General features: G+C 40.8%; 1 protein-coding gene across 2 annotated transcripts in view; it reads left to right on the top strand.

Moving 5' to 3' along the window:
- Positions 1 to 3,540: 3,540 nt before the first annotated feature.
- Positions 3,541 to 18,539, top strand: part of OGT (O-linked N-acetylglucosamine (GlcNAc) transferase) — a 35,402-nt gene continuing 20,403 nt past the window's right edge. The window contains exons 1-5 of one of the 2 annotated variants that reach the window (XM_082609747.1): positions 3,541 to 3,786; positions 6,582 to 6,762; positions 7,638 to 7,881; positions 13,674 to 13,742; positions 17,025 to 17,141. In XM_082609747.1, the coding sequence (XP_082465873.1) occupies positions 3,750 to 3,786; positions 6,582 to 6,762; positions 7,638 to 7,881; positions 13,674 to 13,742; positions 17,025 to 17,141 (648 nt within the window). In that variant the 5' untranslated portion in view covers positions 3,541 to 3,749. The remainder of the gene's footprint in view (positions 3,787 to 6,581; positions 6,763 to 7,637; positions 7,882 to 13,673; positions 13,743 to 17,024; positions 17,142 to 18,539) is intronic. The other variant, XM_082609748.1, reaches the window with a different exon arrangement.

The following is an 18,539-nucleotide window of genomic DNA, read 5'->3' on the forward strand; positions in this document are numbered from 1 at the left end:
AACCACAGGAGCATAGTCGGGATCAAAATTCAAATGATAGCACGTATACTTTCAGACACATGGACATCTGTGCTGGTAAGTCCACTGACTTTCCTTTGGATTTGATTTTTCTGCATTGGAGGTGGCAATGGTGAGTGTGGAGGGACATCATCATGACTCACTCTTGAGCTTTGCAATGTGACACCTGAGGTGCCAATGAACAAGCCATACACAGACTTGTCCACAAAGATCTCTGGGGCAACGACTAGGTCCTGGTTTTCATTTTTGGAGAAAGAGTTCTCTCCCGCTTGAGAAGGAACTGCAGAAACTTCCATGGGAAAGCTGTCCAGACAATAGGCGATGCTTTCAAAGCATACATCCCCCTCATTTCTAGGCACAGAATACCAAACGCAGTCTTGACGGGTAAGTCCAATAACTACAGGCACGTGTTCATTGTGGTGAAGATGCAAATCTCCATTCTGAGATTCTGAACTCTTTAATGAATTATTTTGTTCTCGGCACACAGTTTCAGGCTGAAGACTGTGAAAATCTTTTCAGACATCCTTCCGTGTTGGATTTGGATTGGAAGAATGAACCAGGGCTTTGAATCTCACTTCCTCCATTTTGATACACCGCTCCTCAGAGTTTGTAGGTCAAGAGACTAAGGGGTAGGACTATAGTGATGATTGACGAGGAAAGTGGACCTTATTGGTCTTTTGAGCTCTCGTATCTTTAAAGACTATTGGTGCTGAGGAGAGGAAAACGTATCCTCATCTGGCAGAGCTCCCAGAGGGTGTGCTCCCCTTGCTTTTCTGCTTTTGTTCTGCAGAAAGCCGCCTTTTTAATGTACCCATTAGACTTTCAGTCTTTGATCTATTTTGTTCTACCTTTTTCATCTTCCCTGTTGATATCACAGCTGGCCATGTCTTTACCATAGCAGCTACCAAATAAGGAATCATTTTTTCCAAACTCACTGGCTAGTGATGGTTGCTGTGCTACCATGAAATCAGTTTCTTTACTTTTATTCGAGCTCAAAGACTTCTGGAAGGTTTTACAACGAATTTTCTTCGTTATGAGTGGTTAGCTACTCCGGGTGGTGGGGGTCGATCTCTCTCTGGAATATCCCCAAACATCTGGAGAGTCTGCGGCGCTACATCTATGTATTTTTCCAGCTTCACTGAACCTTTGGAGCCATTTTCCAGCGGCAACTGCGCGGCGGCGGCGGCGGCGGCGGCGGCCAGAGCGTGTCTCCGGCTCCCTCGCCGAGCGCTGGCGCGACTGCTCTGAAGTGTGCGTTGTTTCAAGCCGCTAAATTGGTGGGCAATTTGCGAGACAGTAACAGAAAACGAATACACCATTAGCGGTATTATTACGGTGGCAAAGTTTGGGATTGCGGTGGAAGAAGCGGCTGGTTTATTTTAGGTGATTCTGAATTTACAATTGCCCATAAAAGGGAGAAAAACAAACAAACAGAAATCAGTGTGAAAGAGAATACACAAAAGCACCCCCATCAATGCCCAGGTCAGGCCTTCTTGGTCACCCTCCTCCAGCCTGAAGTGACTGTTCCCTCCTCAGATATTTATAGACAGTGATGTATTTTATCACCTTAATAATACTCTTCTGTTTCATGCTCTAGTGGCTTTTTGTGTCTACCTAACTGGGCTTCAATTTCCTTGAGGGCAAAGGTCTTGTCTTGCTGATTTTTGTGTCTCCCACAGTGCCTTGCACTCTAGTAAATGTTACTTGATTGGCCAAAGAAGATGCGTTTATCTGATAAGTCCTTCCAACTAAACCCTCCAGGTGCTACTGCTGGAAGGTACCTGGAGGGGGTTCTTGAGACTACAACAGGAGTTTTTCCTTATTGAATCACTGTGAGCCCCACCACCCAGCTTTCCACAGCAGCGTCCTTTGACTCCTCTCAGGATAAGGAAACTTAGATCACAAGTATGGATGGGCCAAATAGCCTGCCTGGCTGGGAACATAATCTGGCATTTAACAAGAAGAGTTTTACTTAATTAGCTAGCACCCACTAATCAGTAAGGCCTAAACATCTGCCAGTGGAATCTGAGAAGTCCATTCTAAAAGTTGAAAAGCTGATTTTATTCACCACAGATGGAGCACTTCTGCCGGGGGAGGGGGGAGAAAAAGGTTTTACCAGTTAAATCAAATTAAGAGAAGAGGTTGGCGCCCAATTTCCAGGAGAGTTTGTGTAGTGAACTTTGTCTTTTTCACTGCATCTGACTCGCAATTATGGATGTGATAGAAGAAATGATCAATATTACAAATTTCCTGTGCCCATATCCATAATTAACAGTATGTGAACTGTCTCAAAGAAATTGAAGCAAAATTTGAGAAATTAAGGGTGTGTTTGTGTGTAGTCAGTTGGCTAGGTAGTAGAAACCTTTTGAAGAAATTCACCGACTTGTTTTCTTAGATAAAGGACTTTTTTTTTTTTTTGGAAAAAAGAAGGCTCCGAGAGACACAACTTGTTGCCTCCATTGGTTTATAATTTCTTGCTGATGTGGCAAGCTACCTTAAATCCTTCCTGGAACAAGAGATGAGGTATAAATTAATACCAATGTGACAAAATGTCTGAACAGTGGACTTGAAACTGCAGGAGATCATAAAGAACTGATTTGTTCAGTAAGTGGAGGCAATTTAGTTTCAGTCTCGACGTGTGGTTTAGGTAGATGGCAGATGAATCCATTTATCATTGTTGAGCTGCCTTGAGTTAAATATCACCGATTGTAACGTTCTGCAGAGCTACGTGGTGGAAATGAAGTCACAACTCAGAAGAGTCATGGATTTTGACGAATGTGAATCGTCTTTAACATTTTTATGGCTGCTGCCTTTGGAGTGCAAACTCTCAGCATGTCCCCGAGTTATGAAGCATTTGCCATAATACTGTGGGCAAAACTATCCTGAACACCAAAAGGATTTGGAAATTTCGGGCTATATGGCTCAAATCTGAGATGCGTGGGTTCACTTGGCCCTGTGAAACTCTCAATCTTTTTCATCAAAGTGCTTAAATCAATGGCTGGAATCAGAATTAAGACGTGTTCTAATTGGAACCCTCTCCGCCATCGTTTTGAATCCCAGCCTTTGAAATATAACCATTTAAATTTACTTGCTCAGAATTGATTCATCAACCTTGTAACTATCCCTTTTTGTACGAATAAAGTTGATGAAACTTTTGTAGATGCCTTTGGCATTTCTATTAAAATCTACGTTCTTGGCTAGGTAGTGGACTATACTTTACCACTCTGCCAAAAATGTAGCCATCATGTGTGTTTCTTTTTCACCTTCCGCTTCGCTAGTAGAAAACTTGGACGGTCCTGCCCCAGACAGTGCCCTAGCCGCGAGTCCGGTTGACAGGGTTGCTCGCATGCGCTCTCGACACAAATCGTGTTTGTCGCAATGGGCCCTGTGCGGAAGGCTACATAGGAAAGAGTGACTTTGATTATAGTCATTTTGATCTCATAAGTGGTTACCGCGCTACTTCCGCGCTGGTACTTGATTGTAACAGAAAGTAGTTCCGGTCCGTGTTGTCTCGGCCGAGGAGCCGTCGCCGCCATTTCAAGACCGTGAGAGGTAGATGGCCAACCAGAGTTCCTAAGGTTCGGTTCCTGTACTGTTGCCACCGCTTAAGCCTGCCAGAGCAGTGGTACGGCTGCTGCCCTCGTATTTGCTACCTCTAGAAACATTCTTGCCAGTAGTGGCGGCAGCGGGACTCGATTACCCCCTTTTTGCACTCCCTCCAGAAGCTCCAGATGGCGTCTTCCGTGGGCAACGTGGCCGACAGCACAGGTACCGGTGTCTGTTCTACCTTGGCAGACGTCCCCTTGGGGTCTCGCGCCGTCCTCTGCCTCTCATCACTCCCTTCCCTCTAGCCATCCCCATTACATCAGTGGCATCGCTGAGCTTTTCGTCGTCTACCGGCATCCGATCTGGGTTTCTGCTGTCGTCCGTTCCTTAAACATTTCCTCTCGCTTGCTTGTTTTTTGCTTTCTTTCTTGCTTTGTAATCCTATGCATTTTCTAGCCTTCTACTCTCTCGGGACGCTTCTTCCACACGTGCGCGCTTAAGATGTCTCGGAATGGACTGCATTGGAATCCCTGCCCTTCTCGCTGCCTTTCACTTGCCTTCGCCGCCGTATTCTCTCCTAATTCAGCTCACCGCCCCCTCCTCTTCCCCCTCCACGTCCCCCTCCACCCTGCTCCCCGGAGCCCGATTTGGTGGTCCTCTGTCAATCGAGGGCGGGGGTGCCGTTCCGAGGTAATCGTATCCTCACTTTGTATCACCCCAAGGACGATCACAAGCTCCTGGGTGTGCTTCGAGTAACCTCGACGAGAGGATTTTGAAGCAGCACCCCGCCGGGCAGCGCCTTTCTGCTGTATCTTCGGTTGAGTGGCCCTGGTTTCGAATTGGAAATTTCCAGGGGTTCCTTTTGCCATCGCTCAATTCCACCCGCTGCCCCAGCCTGGATTTCCCACCCTGTCCTCCCCCCTCCCCTCCCGCAGGGAGCCACACCCTTTCCTTCGCGAGGTTGCCAGCCCTGCGGTCCACTTCCTACCCTTGGGGAGAAACCACCCTGGTGCTGGGGCTTTGGCGTTGACCATCCTGCCCGCCAGTTTCTCGCTTTGTGTTACTTTCTCCCTGTATTCCTCCGCCGCCGCCTCTGGGTTTTCCATCCCCATTCTTTAGCCCGGTATCTCTTTATTCATAGGGGGTGTATTTTTTTTTAAGTTTTCATCCCTGCTTGAAGAGTTTGTAAAGCAACTGGAGTGTAGCTGCACAAGTGCAAGGCGGTTGCCCTTTTAGACAATTAGTCGAGAGTATTTGGTACTAAAAATAAGGAAACAACCAAATTATAGGAGTGTCCTTCAGCTGCCTTTCCATATTGAGGCTATTTGGGGCGGGAGGGAGGGGGGATTGGGCTGCGGTTCTAAGGTTTCCCACGAGGTTATTTTTTTGTTGATTTCTCAGTTGAGATGTGTCAAGGGTTTTATTGTTTTTGAACATTGCGCACTAAGAAGTGAATCTTCAATTGTCTTATCCATGATTGTAGGTAGTGGGATTAGTTATTAGTCAGTGTTCCCCTCCCTCTCAGGGATTTTTAAAGATTTAAGATTCTGTCCTAGATTCTCCTGTACTAGTTTGCCCTTTTCTACGTGTTAATTTTATCTGAGGAAGTTGTCATTTCGAGCGTTAAAATAGCAGGCGGTCTTGAAAAGTTAATAATGTCTTGCGATAAGGAGTTAGGAAGTTCTAGAGGCTTGTCTAAAATGTGATTTTCTAGTTTCTCTCAGAGGTATAACCGCCCCCAGAGTTGGATGCAGGTCTCTCTGCTCTTACGTTAGTGGTCAGCTAGCTGTGCATTCTGTTAGGAAATTTACTTTGCGTTCCTGTGAATACAGTCCACTCGCCAGCTCTAATGATTGGGGGTCTAGGCTTAAATTTGAGCTTGTCACTCTGACCTTGGTAGAATTTAAGTAATTTGTACAAGGTTTCCCACCTATCTAATTAAAGTGGTGTGGTCAAATTCCCAGTAATGTATTATTAAGTAAGTATTTACAATTGATACTTAGGTAGCTTGTTGTTGTTTTCCCTCTCTGGGCTTTAGATGTATACCCTTTATCTTTATGTATCTGAACGAAGTCACTTACACACAGCAAAGTGCTTTCATTTGTTATTCTGTTGCGCTTTATCGAATGGTTTTATATTTTAGTGTTTTCCCATTTTAAAAAATCATTGCAGTTGTAGGTAACTGCTTGGTTTACACAGGGTTGTTTGCAGTGTCTTAATCCTTTAGTCAGTATCCGAGGTCTTTGGAAAATGCTAGTGTTAAACCAGCGTGGGTGGGATTTAGCTAATTTGGTCTCAGTGTGAGTTTGGGATGGTAGAGGAGCAATGTAATCTTGGATCTTTATTTAAAATGTTTGATGATCCCTTTAAATATTTTGGCTCTTGACAGATGAATTCATCTTGTTTACCAGCTGTTTTAAAAATAGCACCTTGACCTTTAGTTTTGTTTCCGGTATGCTTGTTTCTAGTGTTGCCCTTAAAGTAATTTAAAAAAAAAAGTCACTGCGCATCTGGTGCCCCCACCCCAGGTTAAGAGATAGTTACCAGTACCCCACCCCCCACAGATCCAACCTAGAACACGGGACAAAGTATTAAGTTTCCCAGTAGGTTATTCTGACATTATTAAATCTATGTGACCTTGCAAATCACATGTTTTATATTTTGTTTGTCTGTGTTAACTAAGGTATGAGGAATAATGTTTTGTAAATCTTTAGATGCTACTTCTGATTTGTAATTTAAAAATACGAAGTATTTTGTGTCATTATGTAATCTCCTTTGGAAGTAAATATATCTGTCTGGTCTGGGAAAGAAGTTAATGGGCGAATTCTAAAAATGCCAATTCTGCACTTGATATTAACTTGGGGGTATCAGTAAGGTGCGGAACACTCTAGTGCTTTACATAGTTTCAAGCATTTTCATCTTTAAGTTTAATATACCATATTTTTACATTTTTTTGTTTGCATTTCTAACTTTTTGTTTCCCCCCCCCTTCCCTCAAATGTTTTGATGATTCTCCAGAACCAACGAAACGTATGCTTTCCTTCCAAGGGTTAGCTGAGTTGGCACATCGAGAATATCAGGCAGGAGATTTTGAGGCAGCTGAGAGACACTGCATGCAGCTCTGGAGACAAGAGCCAGACAATACTGGTGTACTTTTATTACTTTCATCTATACACTTCCAGTGTCGAAGGCTGGACAGGTAGGAGATGTGGGGGTGATGCTGGTGATTGCTGCCTCTGGGTGCTAAGCTTGAAAAATGATACTTAAATATTTGAACTTGAAATTTTTCCAGTACTGGGTTTCACCTGGAGCCACCAACGCACATCTGCTCTCTTGCCCACTTGTGACATGCCCAGCTGCCAGTTTTTCCTCCCTCCTTTTGTGGTGGTGGTTATATTATCAGTATGACTAGGGACCTTTTCTAGTTCTTTCCACCTACGTCTGCTGCTTTTTTAAAACTCTGTTCAGGTAATTATTCTTAGTATACATCTGAGCATCCACTCTCACCTTTGTAAGATGTGTCAGCTTGAGGGACAGAAATGCTCAGAGGTGATGGTGTATATGCTGTGGTTGGAGGTGCATATGTGGTTCAAGTTGCAGATGCCATCAAGTCATTATGATGTGCTACTTTTAGCTAATCAATTGAATTAATCAAAAGGGAAGAATCTGTGTTCTTATCCTTTTAATAACTTGTCATTTTGGCTTATTTAGACATTTAAAGGTGTGCGTCATTGAATCTTTTCAAGAAATGGAAAATGAGACTCATGCACATAGCATTTTTATTCTTGATCTTAACGATCATGGTTTACAATGAGGCAGTTTGGTAATGGGACTCTAGTTAAGAATTTTATCTCATAAGAAAAAAGAGTGTTCCAATTTGAAATCTGGAATGCCTCCACTTCTGAAAAACTTTGATTTCCAAAACTTTTCCTACTATGCGCTAGTTAAAAGATAATGTATTATTATATAATGAGCAATACACAGGATCTTCAGAAACTGTTTGAGTTGCATATGGGCCATACCTTCTTTCTGTAACATGCATACCCATGCGTGAATACTTTTCCCCTTTTCCAGATCTGCCCACTTTAGTACTCTGGCAATTAAACAGAACCCTCTTCTGGCAGAAGCCTATTCGAATTTGGGGAATGTGTACAAGGAAAGAGGGCAGTTGCAGGAAGCAATTGAGCATTATCGGCATGCATTGCGTCTCAAACCAGATTTCATCGATGGTTATATTAACCTGGCAGCCGCTTTGGTAGCAGCAGGCGACATGGAAGGGGCAGTACAAGCTTACGTCTCTGCTCTTCAGTACAATCCTGTGAGTATAATTTTAATGGTTATTATTTTCCCTTCACAAAAGCCTAGGAAGAAACAGTTTGATACTTTAGACACTAAAATAGGTTTTTGCATGGAAAAAAGTCAAGAGTTTGGAAATGTTTTGTCTACTTAAAATGGTGAAATTGCTTTGACTCAGCTGTGTGTTATGTTTTTAAAAATTTATTTTATCTAGCAAGTTATTTGAGAGCATAAAAATTATCCTTATTGCAAGAAACTCTACATCTATCTTTATAATGCTCGTAAAAGTACAGAACACATGGCATTGTTTCTTTGGGCTCTTTTGCTTAAATTTGGATAACTTCTGCTATAACATGTTTGCAACGGTTAATTGATTTTCAAGGAATAGTGGAAGAAGGGCCTTAATCTGTAATATAGAATAGTTAAGATGTCAATATATGGATCCGTGACATGAAAACTCGGCTGCAAATTTTTTTCCTCAATATCCTATTCTCTTTTCTTTCTACATAATTAGAAGTGGTAGAATAGAGGTGATAGTATGCACACCAGGCTTTTGATTAGTTCTAAAAATTTTTTTGTCTAAATTGCAGATGTTTTCCGGGGAACAAGTGAGGCCCAGTTGGCAGACATTAAGTTCACAATGTGTTAGGGTTTCTGAAAGGTACACAGAAAAAAGTAAGACTTGCCCTTAGAACTTTTGATGTAGTTAGGGAAATAAGATAGACATAACAGGAAAGTGATAAAGAGGGAGATTATAGGAATCCAGAAAAAATTTAAGAATATGTTTCTGAGCTACGTTGTCAACATTTAGCTTTGCACCAACCCTTGAAGTGGTTAATAATTAACTATTATAGCTACCATTTATTGAAAGTCTACTATGTGCTCAGACATTGTGCCAATCAGACGTTGGTCTTTCTTAATGCTCACAATGATCCTTCAAGGTAGATGGTATCTGTTCCAATTTTACCACTTAAAAACAGACTCAGGGGTTATGTTAACTTTCTTGGGATCAAACAGCTAGTAATGGTGAAGTGGATATTAAAAACCTGAGTCGGAATATCTTGAAAGCAAACATTGTAGAGAGAAGAAATAAAGGAAGCCCTTTTTATCTGCGTACCCAGAGGGCATCCACCCCTCAAGGCAGCCCTTGAGCACAGTTTGAAAACCATTCTGTTGTCCCTTAATCCTTATTTTACAAGTGGGAAACTGAAGCTTAATATAGTAGTTTATGCAAAGATCTGAAATCACTTTTTATATCTATTAACAGTTGTTTTTTCCGTTAATTTTGATTGTAAAATTTTAAATTTTATTTATTGCCTTTTGTATGGATACAGTGAAAAGTCTCCCAGCTACCCTTCTTGGAGGTAGCTGATGAAACTAATTTCTTATGTATCCTTTTGGAGATACTCAATGCATATATATGTAAATTTGAGTGACTTTTTGTAATTTTTATTGCAGTACCATCTAGCTAGTTACAGAAAGTTTTAGGGAACCCTGTATGTGCTGCCACTGGGGCTTGGACCTTGTTCTTGCCAAGGCTCGGGGCTCACTTGTGTACCTAATTGTCACAGTAAATTCTTTCCCTTTATTAATTAAGGTTGGTCCCATCATTCACTTGTTGATTGCATATACATTCACTTGTGCCCTCTTACACAGCCGTGGCCCCAAACATCTTGGAACTCTGATCCCCTTTGCTCAGGTTTCCAGTTGCCTACATGTATTGCAGAGCAGTCATTGCTGCTGACAGTATACCAAACTGTAGGAGTATGATGAGAAGGGAAAGCTAAAGTGCGAGACAGAACCATGCTTTTCAATATCTAACCTGTTAACAGGAAGCTTATCATTGTGCCCTACCAAAGAAGTAAGATAATACTAAAATAGATCATGGGACTACCCCTTGAAGGCATTGAACAGCTGTGCATTCCCATCTGGTTCTGTTTCTTCTAGTGGAAGGTGCTGCTTTATTTCTCTGTCTTTACCAGTAAGAATGAAAAAGGGACTGTGCCTACTGCCTTGATTTCACCTAAATATACTGTAGTGATCATGTTTTAATTCATTTCAGGGTATCTAGTCTTAACTAGATTTAAGCTTACTGTCAAATGCCTGTGTCAATTCAGTACTGACAGAGAATCTTGAGTCTGTTCCTAGATTGTGCTCTTGTTGGCAGTACATTGCTGGCCTGAATCACAGATGTCGTTGGCATTCTATGAAAAATAGTTAAAGAAACTCAGGTTATTTTGGTTTTGCAGTAGTGAAAAAGTAAAATGTTAAGGTGGTAGTCTTGGCAACCTGTTTTCAATAGTGTTTGTCTTTTTAAGTTAATGGTAAGTCAGTTGAGAGCTTATTCTGTGACTTGATTGTAGAAATTACTTTTAAGAAGTAGAGCTGTTTCATATTTTTACATTCTGAATTGGCTTCTGTAATATAGGGTGATTTAATAATTTCACTAAAATATTAGTCCATTGTATTTGAAGGTGCTGTTGCAGCTGGTAATCTTTCACATGATAACTCACTAGAGTTGCCCATGCTTGGCAATGCCTTTTATGAATTATGTATAAAATGTTCTTTGTAAGATGGCTATAATACTGAGTTGCTCTAAGGAACTCTGTTTCTGAGTCTATAGGTTTTTGAACCATTGCTTCTGTTTTGATTGTGGATGCGTAGCACTGAGAGCTACTGGCATCCTGACCATCACGTGTTACTGCCATGTTATTTGTTACTGTTGCGAGTCTCAGTCATACAGCTAAACTGTAGAAAACCTTATACAGTCATCCCTAGGTATCCGTGGGGGATTGGTTCTAGGACCCCCCATGGATACCAAAATCTGTGGGTGCTCAAGCCCCTTATAAACAGTGGTGTAGAACAGTTGGCCCTCAGAGTCCACAGTTTCTGCATCTACAGATGCAGAGGGTCAGCTGTATTTCTGTCCCCCTCTGCTCTGCTTTTTGTAAGTTTGCTGTGCAAATGTCACATTTAAATACTTGAGTGCTTATTGTGTGTACAGTGCTTTGTTAGGAATTGGGGAGATGTGTTGTGGGGGGAGTTGTGGATTATAATATGAGACAGGACTTGACCCATAAAGGAAAAAAGGTGTAAGCTCCTCAGATAATTATTCTTAGGGAGTATTAATCAGAAGATTTTTTCGAGTGGATGCTTATAACCTAAGCATTCTGTAGGAAGGTAAATAGCAAGTAGACTTCCTTGGCTGAAGTGGTGAGTCAAGTAGTAACAAGAAGTGAGTGTAGTAGAGGAGAGTCAATTGGAAGATTGAGAAAGAATAGAGGCTGAGGAGTTTGAATTTAATTTGAGAGGCAATTGAGAACTACTGTAAGCTTTAATCAACCTGATTTTATTTCGTGTGTGTATATAGATGTTGTAGGTGGGGGTGTGGGGACTCTAGGAGGAAAGGCGGGAAATAAATGCTATCTCAGGAAGGGTTGTTATACAGCAGATTCTTACTCATTTCCATCTCCTTACCTTTATTTATACTATTTTCCCTTGTCTGCAATGTCCTCCTCCTTTGTGTGTTAAAACCGTACTCATCCTTTAAGGCCCAGCTTAATATTTATTCTTTGAGTTCATTTCTTTACCACTATGTGGCTATTTAGTATGTATGTGTTTTGTCTTTCCACATAGATTGTAAGCCCTTTGAAGATAAGGATTCTATTAATTTATTTCCCTACAGTTCCAGGCATATTGTTGAATTGAATAAAGGTTTGCATAGAAGATATTAACCTAGGAATGGATACAATGGGCCGGATTTGAGAATTGTGATTCTCTTAGCAGATATTGTTTAGATGTGACTAATGAAGCAGAACTGATGTCTTAGGTTTTGAACTTTGGGGAGAATAGTGGTATCCTTGAATTTTCTGGAAATTAGTTATTCATGCATGAAGGTTTGGATTTCCAATGGGAGAATTGGATATCACTATTATATTTAATATGATACGTTTTACCTTTTTCTAAAACTGCCTTATTGATTATTTTATAGTGATCTTGAAGATAATCTATTTTTAACTGTGGGCATTGTGTTAACTTGATTTAGTATGCTGTAATGGGTCTAGATGATATAACTAAATATAGATACATACACTGTCAGTACTTGGATGGCACGCATCCAAGAGTTTATAGAAACTAGAGGGTAAAATTATGCAACAGTTGGCTAAGATGTATAGCCCATTAGGGTCATTGTTGGAGAATTATTGCAAGACTTCTGATTATTATGGCTCAGAAAAGGCATAGGAATTGGTAAAAGTCCAAAGAGGTATAACCACGATAATGAGATATAGTAGGAGGAGTTTGTTTGAACAGATTGGATTGTTCAGTCATGGTCTGCCAAAACATAATGGTAGCGCTTAAAGTTTAGGGGGAAAAATCATACAAAGTAGATAGCAAGATTATAGAATTCATTACTTCTGAGAGTATAAATAGGGTTGAAAAATAGACTCATTAGAGGATGCTAAGTCTGTAATAAGATTAATGATACCTGTGAGGATTAGTATTAGCCTTTTGTGCTTGAGGTCACGGGAGACCACCATTTTCTTCCAAAACACTAGTTTTGCTTGTAAATAAAATTATAATGTAATGGACTAAAACACTTGCCTGCTCCATGGACAGACAGATCAGGTAGCTCATGGAACTGACTCAGTATGGCCAACCGTAAGGGTGTTCTGTGGCAGCCTATTCTTTGCTGGCTGACTTTTTGTTCACTTGATGGATGATAATATACAATCATAAAAGCTGTTTATCAGTAAAATTAATCACCTGATTGTGGAAACCATAATACAGTTGCACATAGAATAGTATATATGATGATACTTTGGCACAGTTGACAAAATTTCACTTCCTAGGATTTAGTGTAAGGCTCTTCCACACGTGGAACAGTTTGGAATGATAAGCTTACTCCTTATTGCCATTGTCTTTGCTTGTTGACTGACAAGGCAAACCAAGGACAAATAAAAAATTTAAGCTCACTGTTCTGATGTGTCTTTCATACTGATGAACGGACTGGTGAGTCAGATGACTAGCAACACAATTGTGCTGCTAATAAAAAGCCGAGTCGACTGCTTTTCATTATTCGCCCACTCAACTCTAATGGCAGTTAATACTAATGAGTAATCTAGTGCCAGGTGCCAGGATTAAAGCTTTGGTTGGATAGTAATCCTTTTGTCTAATAGTGAAATGAAGTCAAGTTTTCTACATAGGTCTGACAGCCTAAGGGTAGGTTTGCCAATAACTAATCACAGCTAAATCCTTTTTTCCACTATGGAAAATTTTTGACCCTCGATATAGTAGTGGTTCATCATAACCTTGAACAAAATAGTTGAACAAACATTTGATGCTTTTTTTTTTTTTAACGTGACTAACATTTGGGGAGAGGAGAAGCTATAGCAAGGCCTGTAGTCTTTTATCTGAAATTGGTGGGATCAAATGCATCTTAAAATTCAGAGTTTTTAGGATTTTAGAAAGATGATAATACCATATATGACTCCCAGGTGTGTCTGGAGCAGCACCTTCTAGTAAAACACATATTTCTGCAGCAAAAGGTATGCATATTCACATTAAGTGGGCTCAATAAATTCTGTAAATAACTTCATGCCAGTTCAAGTCAGATTTAATCATCAAATGAGTTTTTTAAATTTTTTGGAATTTGGAATTGAGGATGAGGGGATTGTGTTCCTGTTCTTAAATTTGTCAAGCAGTCTCTCTAGTTGACAATAAAATGATGGAGCTAGATACGTAAAAGTAATTTCAAGATATCTTTGGTTGACAAAGCAGAGTATAATTAGTGACAGAGTATCTCTGGGTTTCTAGGATTTGTACTGTGTTCGCAGTGACCTGGGGAACCTGCTCAAAGCCCTGGGTCGCTTGGAAGAAGCCAAGGTAGGTGTTTGATAGAACACATTTAAGCATCAATGTTATGGATACTTGTACTTTTTGCCAAGTCTTCAACTCTTCATTGAGCTATCTTCACAAAACAGTCCTATGAAACTGAGGAAAACTGACGGCATGAATCGCCTCAGACTAGAGCAGGGCCAGGATTTGGCATATCTGTTCTAAATCTGGGGGTAAAGCAAGAACCTGAACATTTTGGAGCCTTTCTGCTGAGCTAGATCATCTTTATAACAGCGGGCTCTGTCATGATCTTATGTGGGAATAAATAACATTCCTTCAAATCTGAGGCTTGCCTGCTGGTGACAAGCAGAGCGCCTGTGATTTGGCTCAAGACTCCTATATGATGCAGGTGCCATTGAAAATGCTGCTCTTCTAAGTCCTTTGTGGCTTGTAAGTGGAGAAGAATTTCATCCAAATGTTACCCTGTAATACTGGCATTTAAAATTCTTATTTAACCTTCCTCCCTTCATCTTCCTCACCCTTTTTACAGTGGAAGAAAGGCTGTTAAATGATTGCAAATTAATAATTGGAACATCCTGCCCCTTCTTGTCCTCACTCCCTTCCCCAAGTTCCTTTTCCTCTTTTCCAATCCTAGTTGTCTACCTTCTTTTCTTCTTACTTCCTTCTTTTATTCCTCCCCATCCCACCTCCTTTAAAAAAAAAAAGTCAGAAGGACAAAGCTGGTTTGTTTGGGAAATGGACTGATCGAAAGAAAACTTGCCCAAGTGGAAAGGTGGCTTTTAGCATTCTGTGTTTCCAAATAATGAATTTGAATACCAGGTTGGGTTATTAAAGCTTTTGGTATAATTTTAAATTAAATTTATAAATGAAATTGTCTTGTTACAAGCCACCTTACGCAACCGCGCTGCAGGGGTGAGGAGTGGGGAGAAACCAGAATGCTTCTGAAACTCCCACCTGTTGCTCTGAGCCCCACGCGCATGCTAATACGTGGAGTGTATGCGCAGCGTAGCTGTCTGTTTGACTGCTTCATCCAGGGAGGGAGAAGGCTTTTCAGCACCATCTGATGTTAAAAGGCACTAGTTTTAAGTGCATAGCTCATAAATTCTGCTGACACTTTGGATTAACCTTATGTAGGTTTCCAGCTAATGAATTGTAATTGATTTCAATCTTAGCTGATAAATCTAATTGGTAATTTATAGAACAAATATTTGATAAGCTTCTATTAATTGTCACCCCACCAAGCGGACAGCTAACATGAATTGCACTTCACTGCAGCTTTAGACATCGGTTTAGGCTGAGACATTGCGCCTGCCTTAGGTTGCTGACTTCTTTATTTCAGAGCTCTGGAGACACCTAGTTTGAAAAATGTTATTCTGTTTTTGTGAGAACTTAGTGAACAAGAAAATACTCTTGAGTGAAATGCAATGTATTTCTTTTGTAATCAGTGCATTTGAAAATTCAAGCCAGCATATTCCTAGTAGATGGAAGCAAAATTAAGTTGTCTTTGTAGAAAATGAAGAGCCTTTCTTCCAGCAAAAATCCCTGCTGTATGCAATAGCCCTGATTAACCCTCTCCCTTCTGCATGTTTCCCATATTACAGACTTGAGACTGTCCTCATTCCCATATGTAATAGACATCCAAAGAATTTCAATTGCTTTGTTGAACTTTTACTAATGATCTTGTTTTTATTTTCTCTCTTGTTTTTGGTTTTTCACCATTGATATTGTATTTAGAAGGTTTCAGGTGGGTGAAACCTCCTATTCCATGCGTAAGGTGCCTCGCTGAAGGGAGCTCGAGGCCTGGATCTAGGGCAGACACACACCTCCTCCTCTTCCAGCAAGGAACGCACCGAAAAGTCACATGATGAGAAATATGGTAACGGGTTTGTAACTGCCACAGCAAAACAATTTGCCTCCATGCCTGAATCTTCTGTCTTGTGGCTTCAGAAACAGCTTAAAATAATTTTATTTACAAGCAAGTTATGTAAGAGAATGTTTTATACTACAGCCACAATTCTGTCAAAGATAAGTAAAAGTTAATTGATATTAAAAATTATTAGAGATAATTTACTAGTAAAAGCTTCTAACTCTTCTTGTTGTTCATTTTTTCCTTTTTTCTTCTTTGTTTGGATTGCAGCATTCTGCTCTTCTGATGATGCGCTGTGACCCTGCAGTAGCGCAAAGGCTGCGCAGCGTTAATGCGCAATGCGTGCGAATGAGCCCCTGTGAACGGTTGACTAGATGAGTAATCTGATTGACTGGCTCCCTCAGTCCTATTTTGTAGCCTTTTTGGATAAAATTGGGTTTTAACATACCTCGAGTCCAACTAATCTCATTAAACAAATATTCTCTATGGGCCTGTCTAGTAGATTAATGGATCTGGTTGGCCGTTTGCTGCGTCTAGGGGTGTTCTATGTAGCGCAGCAGTTCGCAGCGATTGCGCAGTGCGATGCTGTTAGGTTGCGCAAGCGATGTTTGCGCTCGCATTACAGGGACCTCAACCTAGGTGCAGTCCTGTCATATGAGGTTTCAGCTTCAGTCCCCCTTGGGGGACGGGCATTGTGAGGATGTGACTTATAGCCTGGCCTTATGATATCTGGCTTGTCAGAAAAACATTTTCCTCCTCAGTAGCATAGTTTTGATGTTAGGAACATTATTGTTTATTTAGAGCAGCATTTCCCAAAATGTGTTTTATAGGTATTCTCATAAAATGTCCAGTGAAAGAAGAGTTCCATGGTCAACTAAGTTCAGGGAACCGTGTATATACTATTAAAGGCTTAGGGAAGTCCTGTAGTCAAGAAACCTGTTTTCTGTTTTCCTAATTTATTTGATCTTGAAATCTTTTTTTCCAGTGATAACTATTAACACATCGTAGAACAGACTTTGGGAAACTTGGGTGGGGGAGGGGGGAGGAACTTAGCCTTAAGTGGCGCCTTCCAGATACCACTTGAAAACGTAGCAAGAGCCCTTAGGTGTTCAGGTAAGAGAAGTCCAGCATAGAGTCTTAAGGCAACCGACTTCCCGGTTAAGTCCCATTGTAAGGGTTGGTCATTGGTTGGCAGAACTGAACATGGTGGTTTGCACCTGGGTTCTGGTGGCGCAGGCGCAGGAGCAGCCAGCTGTGGCAGCGCATTAGTTTTGGCGCAAGCGAGCCTATGCTGCAGGGTCACTTTTGGCTGGTCAGAGAAGGAATAATGATATCACCTTCTTCCCCCCTCCCCCAATCTTTTTTTTTCCCCTTTATAAATTTTCCCCTTTCCCTTTACCTCCTTCCCCTCCCATCTTCTTCTTTCATTAACCCCTCCTAAGGCATGTTATTTGAAAGCAATTGAGACGCAACCGAACTTTGCAGTAGCTTGGAGTAATCTTGGCTGTGTTTTCAATGCACAAGGGGAGATTTGGCTTGCAATTCATCACTTTGAAAAGGTTAGTCGTTAAATTAGTAATAGGTATTTTTGAAGTGCTTACGTATGCAGGGTGTTTCTACTAGAACTAAATAATAGGCCTTTAGTTAATCAGTCACATAATATCTTTGTTTCTCTGACAGTATTGCAGCATTTGCTGGATGGTATATGGCAGTTTCCAGTTTAGCATTGAAAATGTACTTTAGTAATTAAAAATTCTTTTTTTTTAAATGGGCAGCTTCACTGTAAAGAAACAGCGTTTCTTGGTGAAACGACTGATTCCAGATCTGGGGCAGGGAATGTACAAAAATAATCTGGAGTGCCTTGTTGTGCCAGAAAGCAAGGAAGTTTTGATACATTTATGTCAAAAGGACTCAGGAGGCAACTGGAAGAGGCTCCTACTAGCTAAAGATGGGAGTTGAGCATCAATGGGAATAATAACTGAAATATATTGAAACTTATCAAATACATTTAAGTTCATGAGTATAATTATACTAAGAAGAAATCCATGGGTCATCTTTGGAAGATAAGGAGCAACTCATTTTGAGAACTGGTTAAACAATTGTCCTCTCTCTCCTGTATGAACTGGACATCAGGGTAACCCAGTAGTTGATGGGGGAAGTTTCTCTTTATACAAGTGTTCCAGCTAATAAATGAAGTAGGAATGATAGAATCAGAGTATAACCAATAATAAATTTAGGCATTTATCAGTGGCAAAAAAAAGAGACACAACCAGACATTTTGTACCTTGTGATAGAAGTAAATACTTCCACCAGTGAAGTAGCCTTGCAAAAAGAGAAAAGAACCCTGGGCTTCCCTGGTGGCGCAGTGGTTGAGTGTCCGCCTGCTGATGCAGGGGACACGGGTTCGTGCCCCGGTATGGGAAGATCCCACATGCCGCGGAGCGGCTGGGCCCGTGAGCCATGGCCGCTGAGCCTGCACCTCCGGAGCCTGTGCTCCGCAACGGGAGAGGCCACAACAGTGAGAGGCCCGCGTACCGGGGGAAAAAAAAAAGAACCCAAATCTGATTACGCTTGTAGTTCTACCAATTTACAGGAAGTACATGGGACAGGGAAACATAATAAGCACGTTAAAGGACACCGTAGGGGTGCAGTCAGCAAATTCAAAGTATGGGAAGCTGTATAGGACAGTGATCTGATTTCTTCAACAAATTACAGGAATAAAAATGGAGATTTAAATTAAACTTTTAATTTAAAAGATTTAAAGAAACTCACAAAGACATGTTAATTGTATGGGTCTTATTTGGATCCTCAATCAAAGTTAATCAGAAGTTGGACCACTGAATGAATATTAAGGAATTGCTGCCACTTTTTTAGGTGTGATATTGGTATTGTGGTTACGTTAGGAGGAAAAAGTATTCCTGTATTGTCCCTAAAATATATTTTGAAATATTTTCGAA

The sequence above is a fragment of the Mesoplodon mirus genome (genome assembly GCF_964341445.2).
Source record: "Mesoplodon mirus genome assembly, chromosome: X".
Taxonomy (NCBI): Eukaryota; Metazoa; Chordata; class Mammalia; order Artiodactyla; family Ziphiidae; genus Mesoplodon; species Mesoplodon mirus.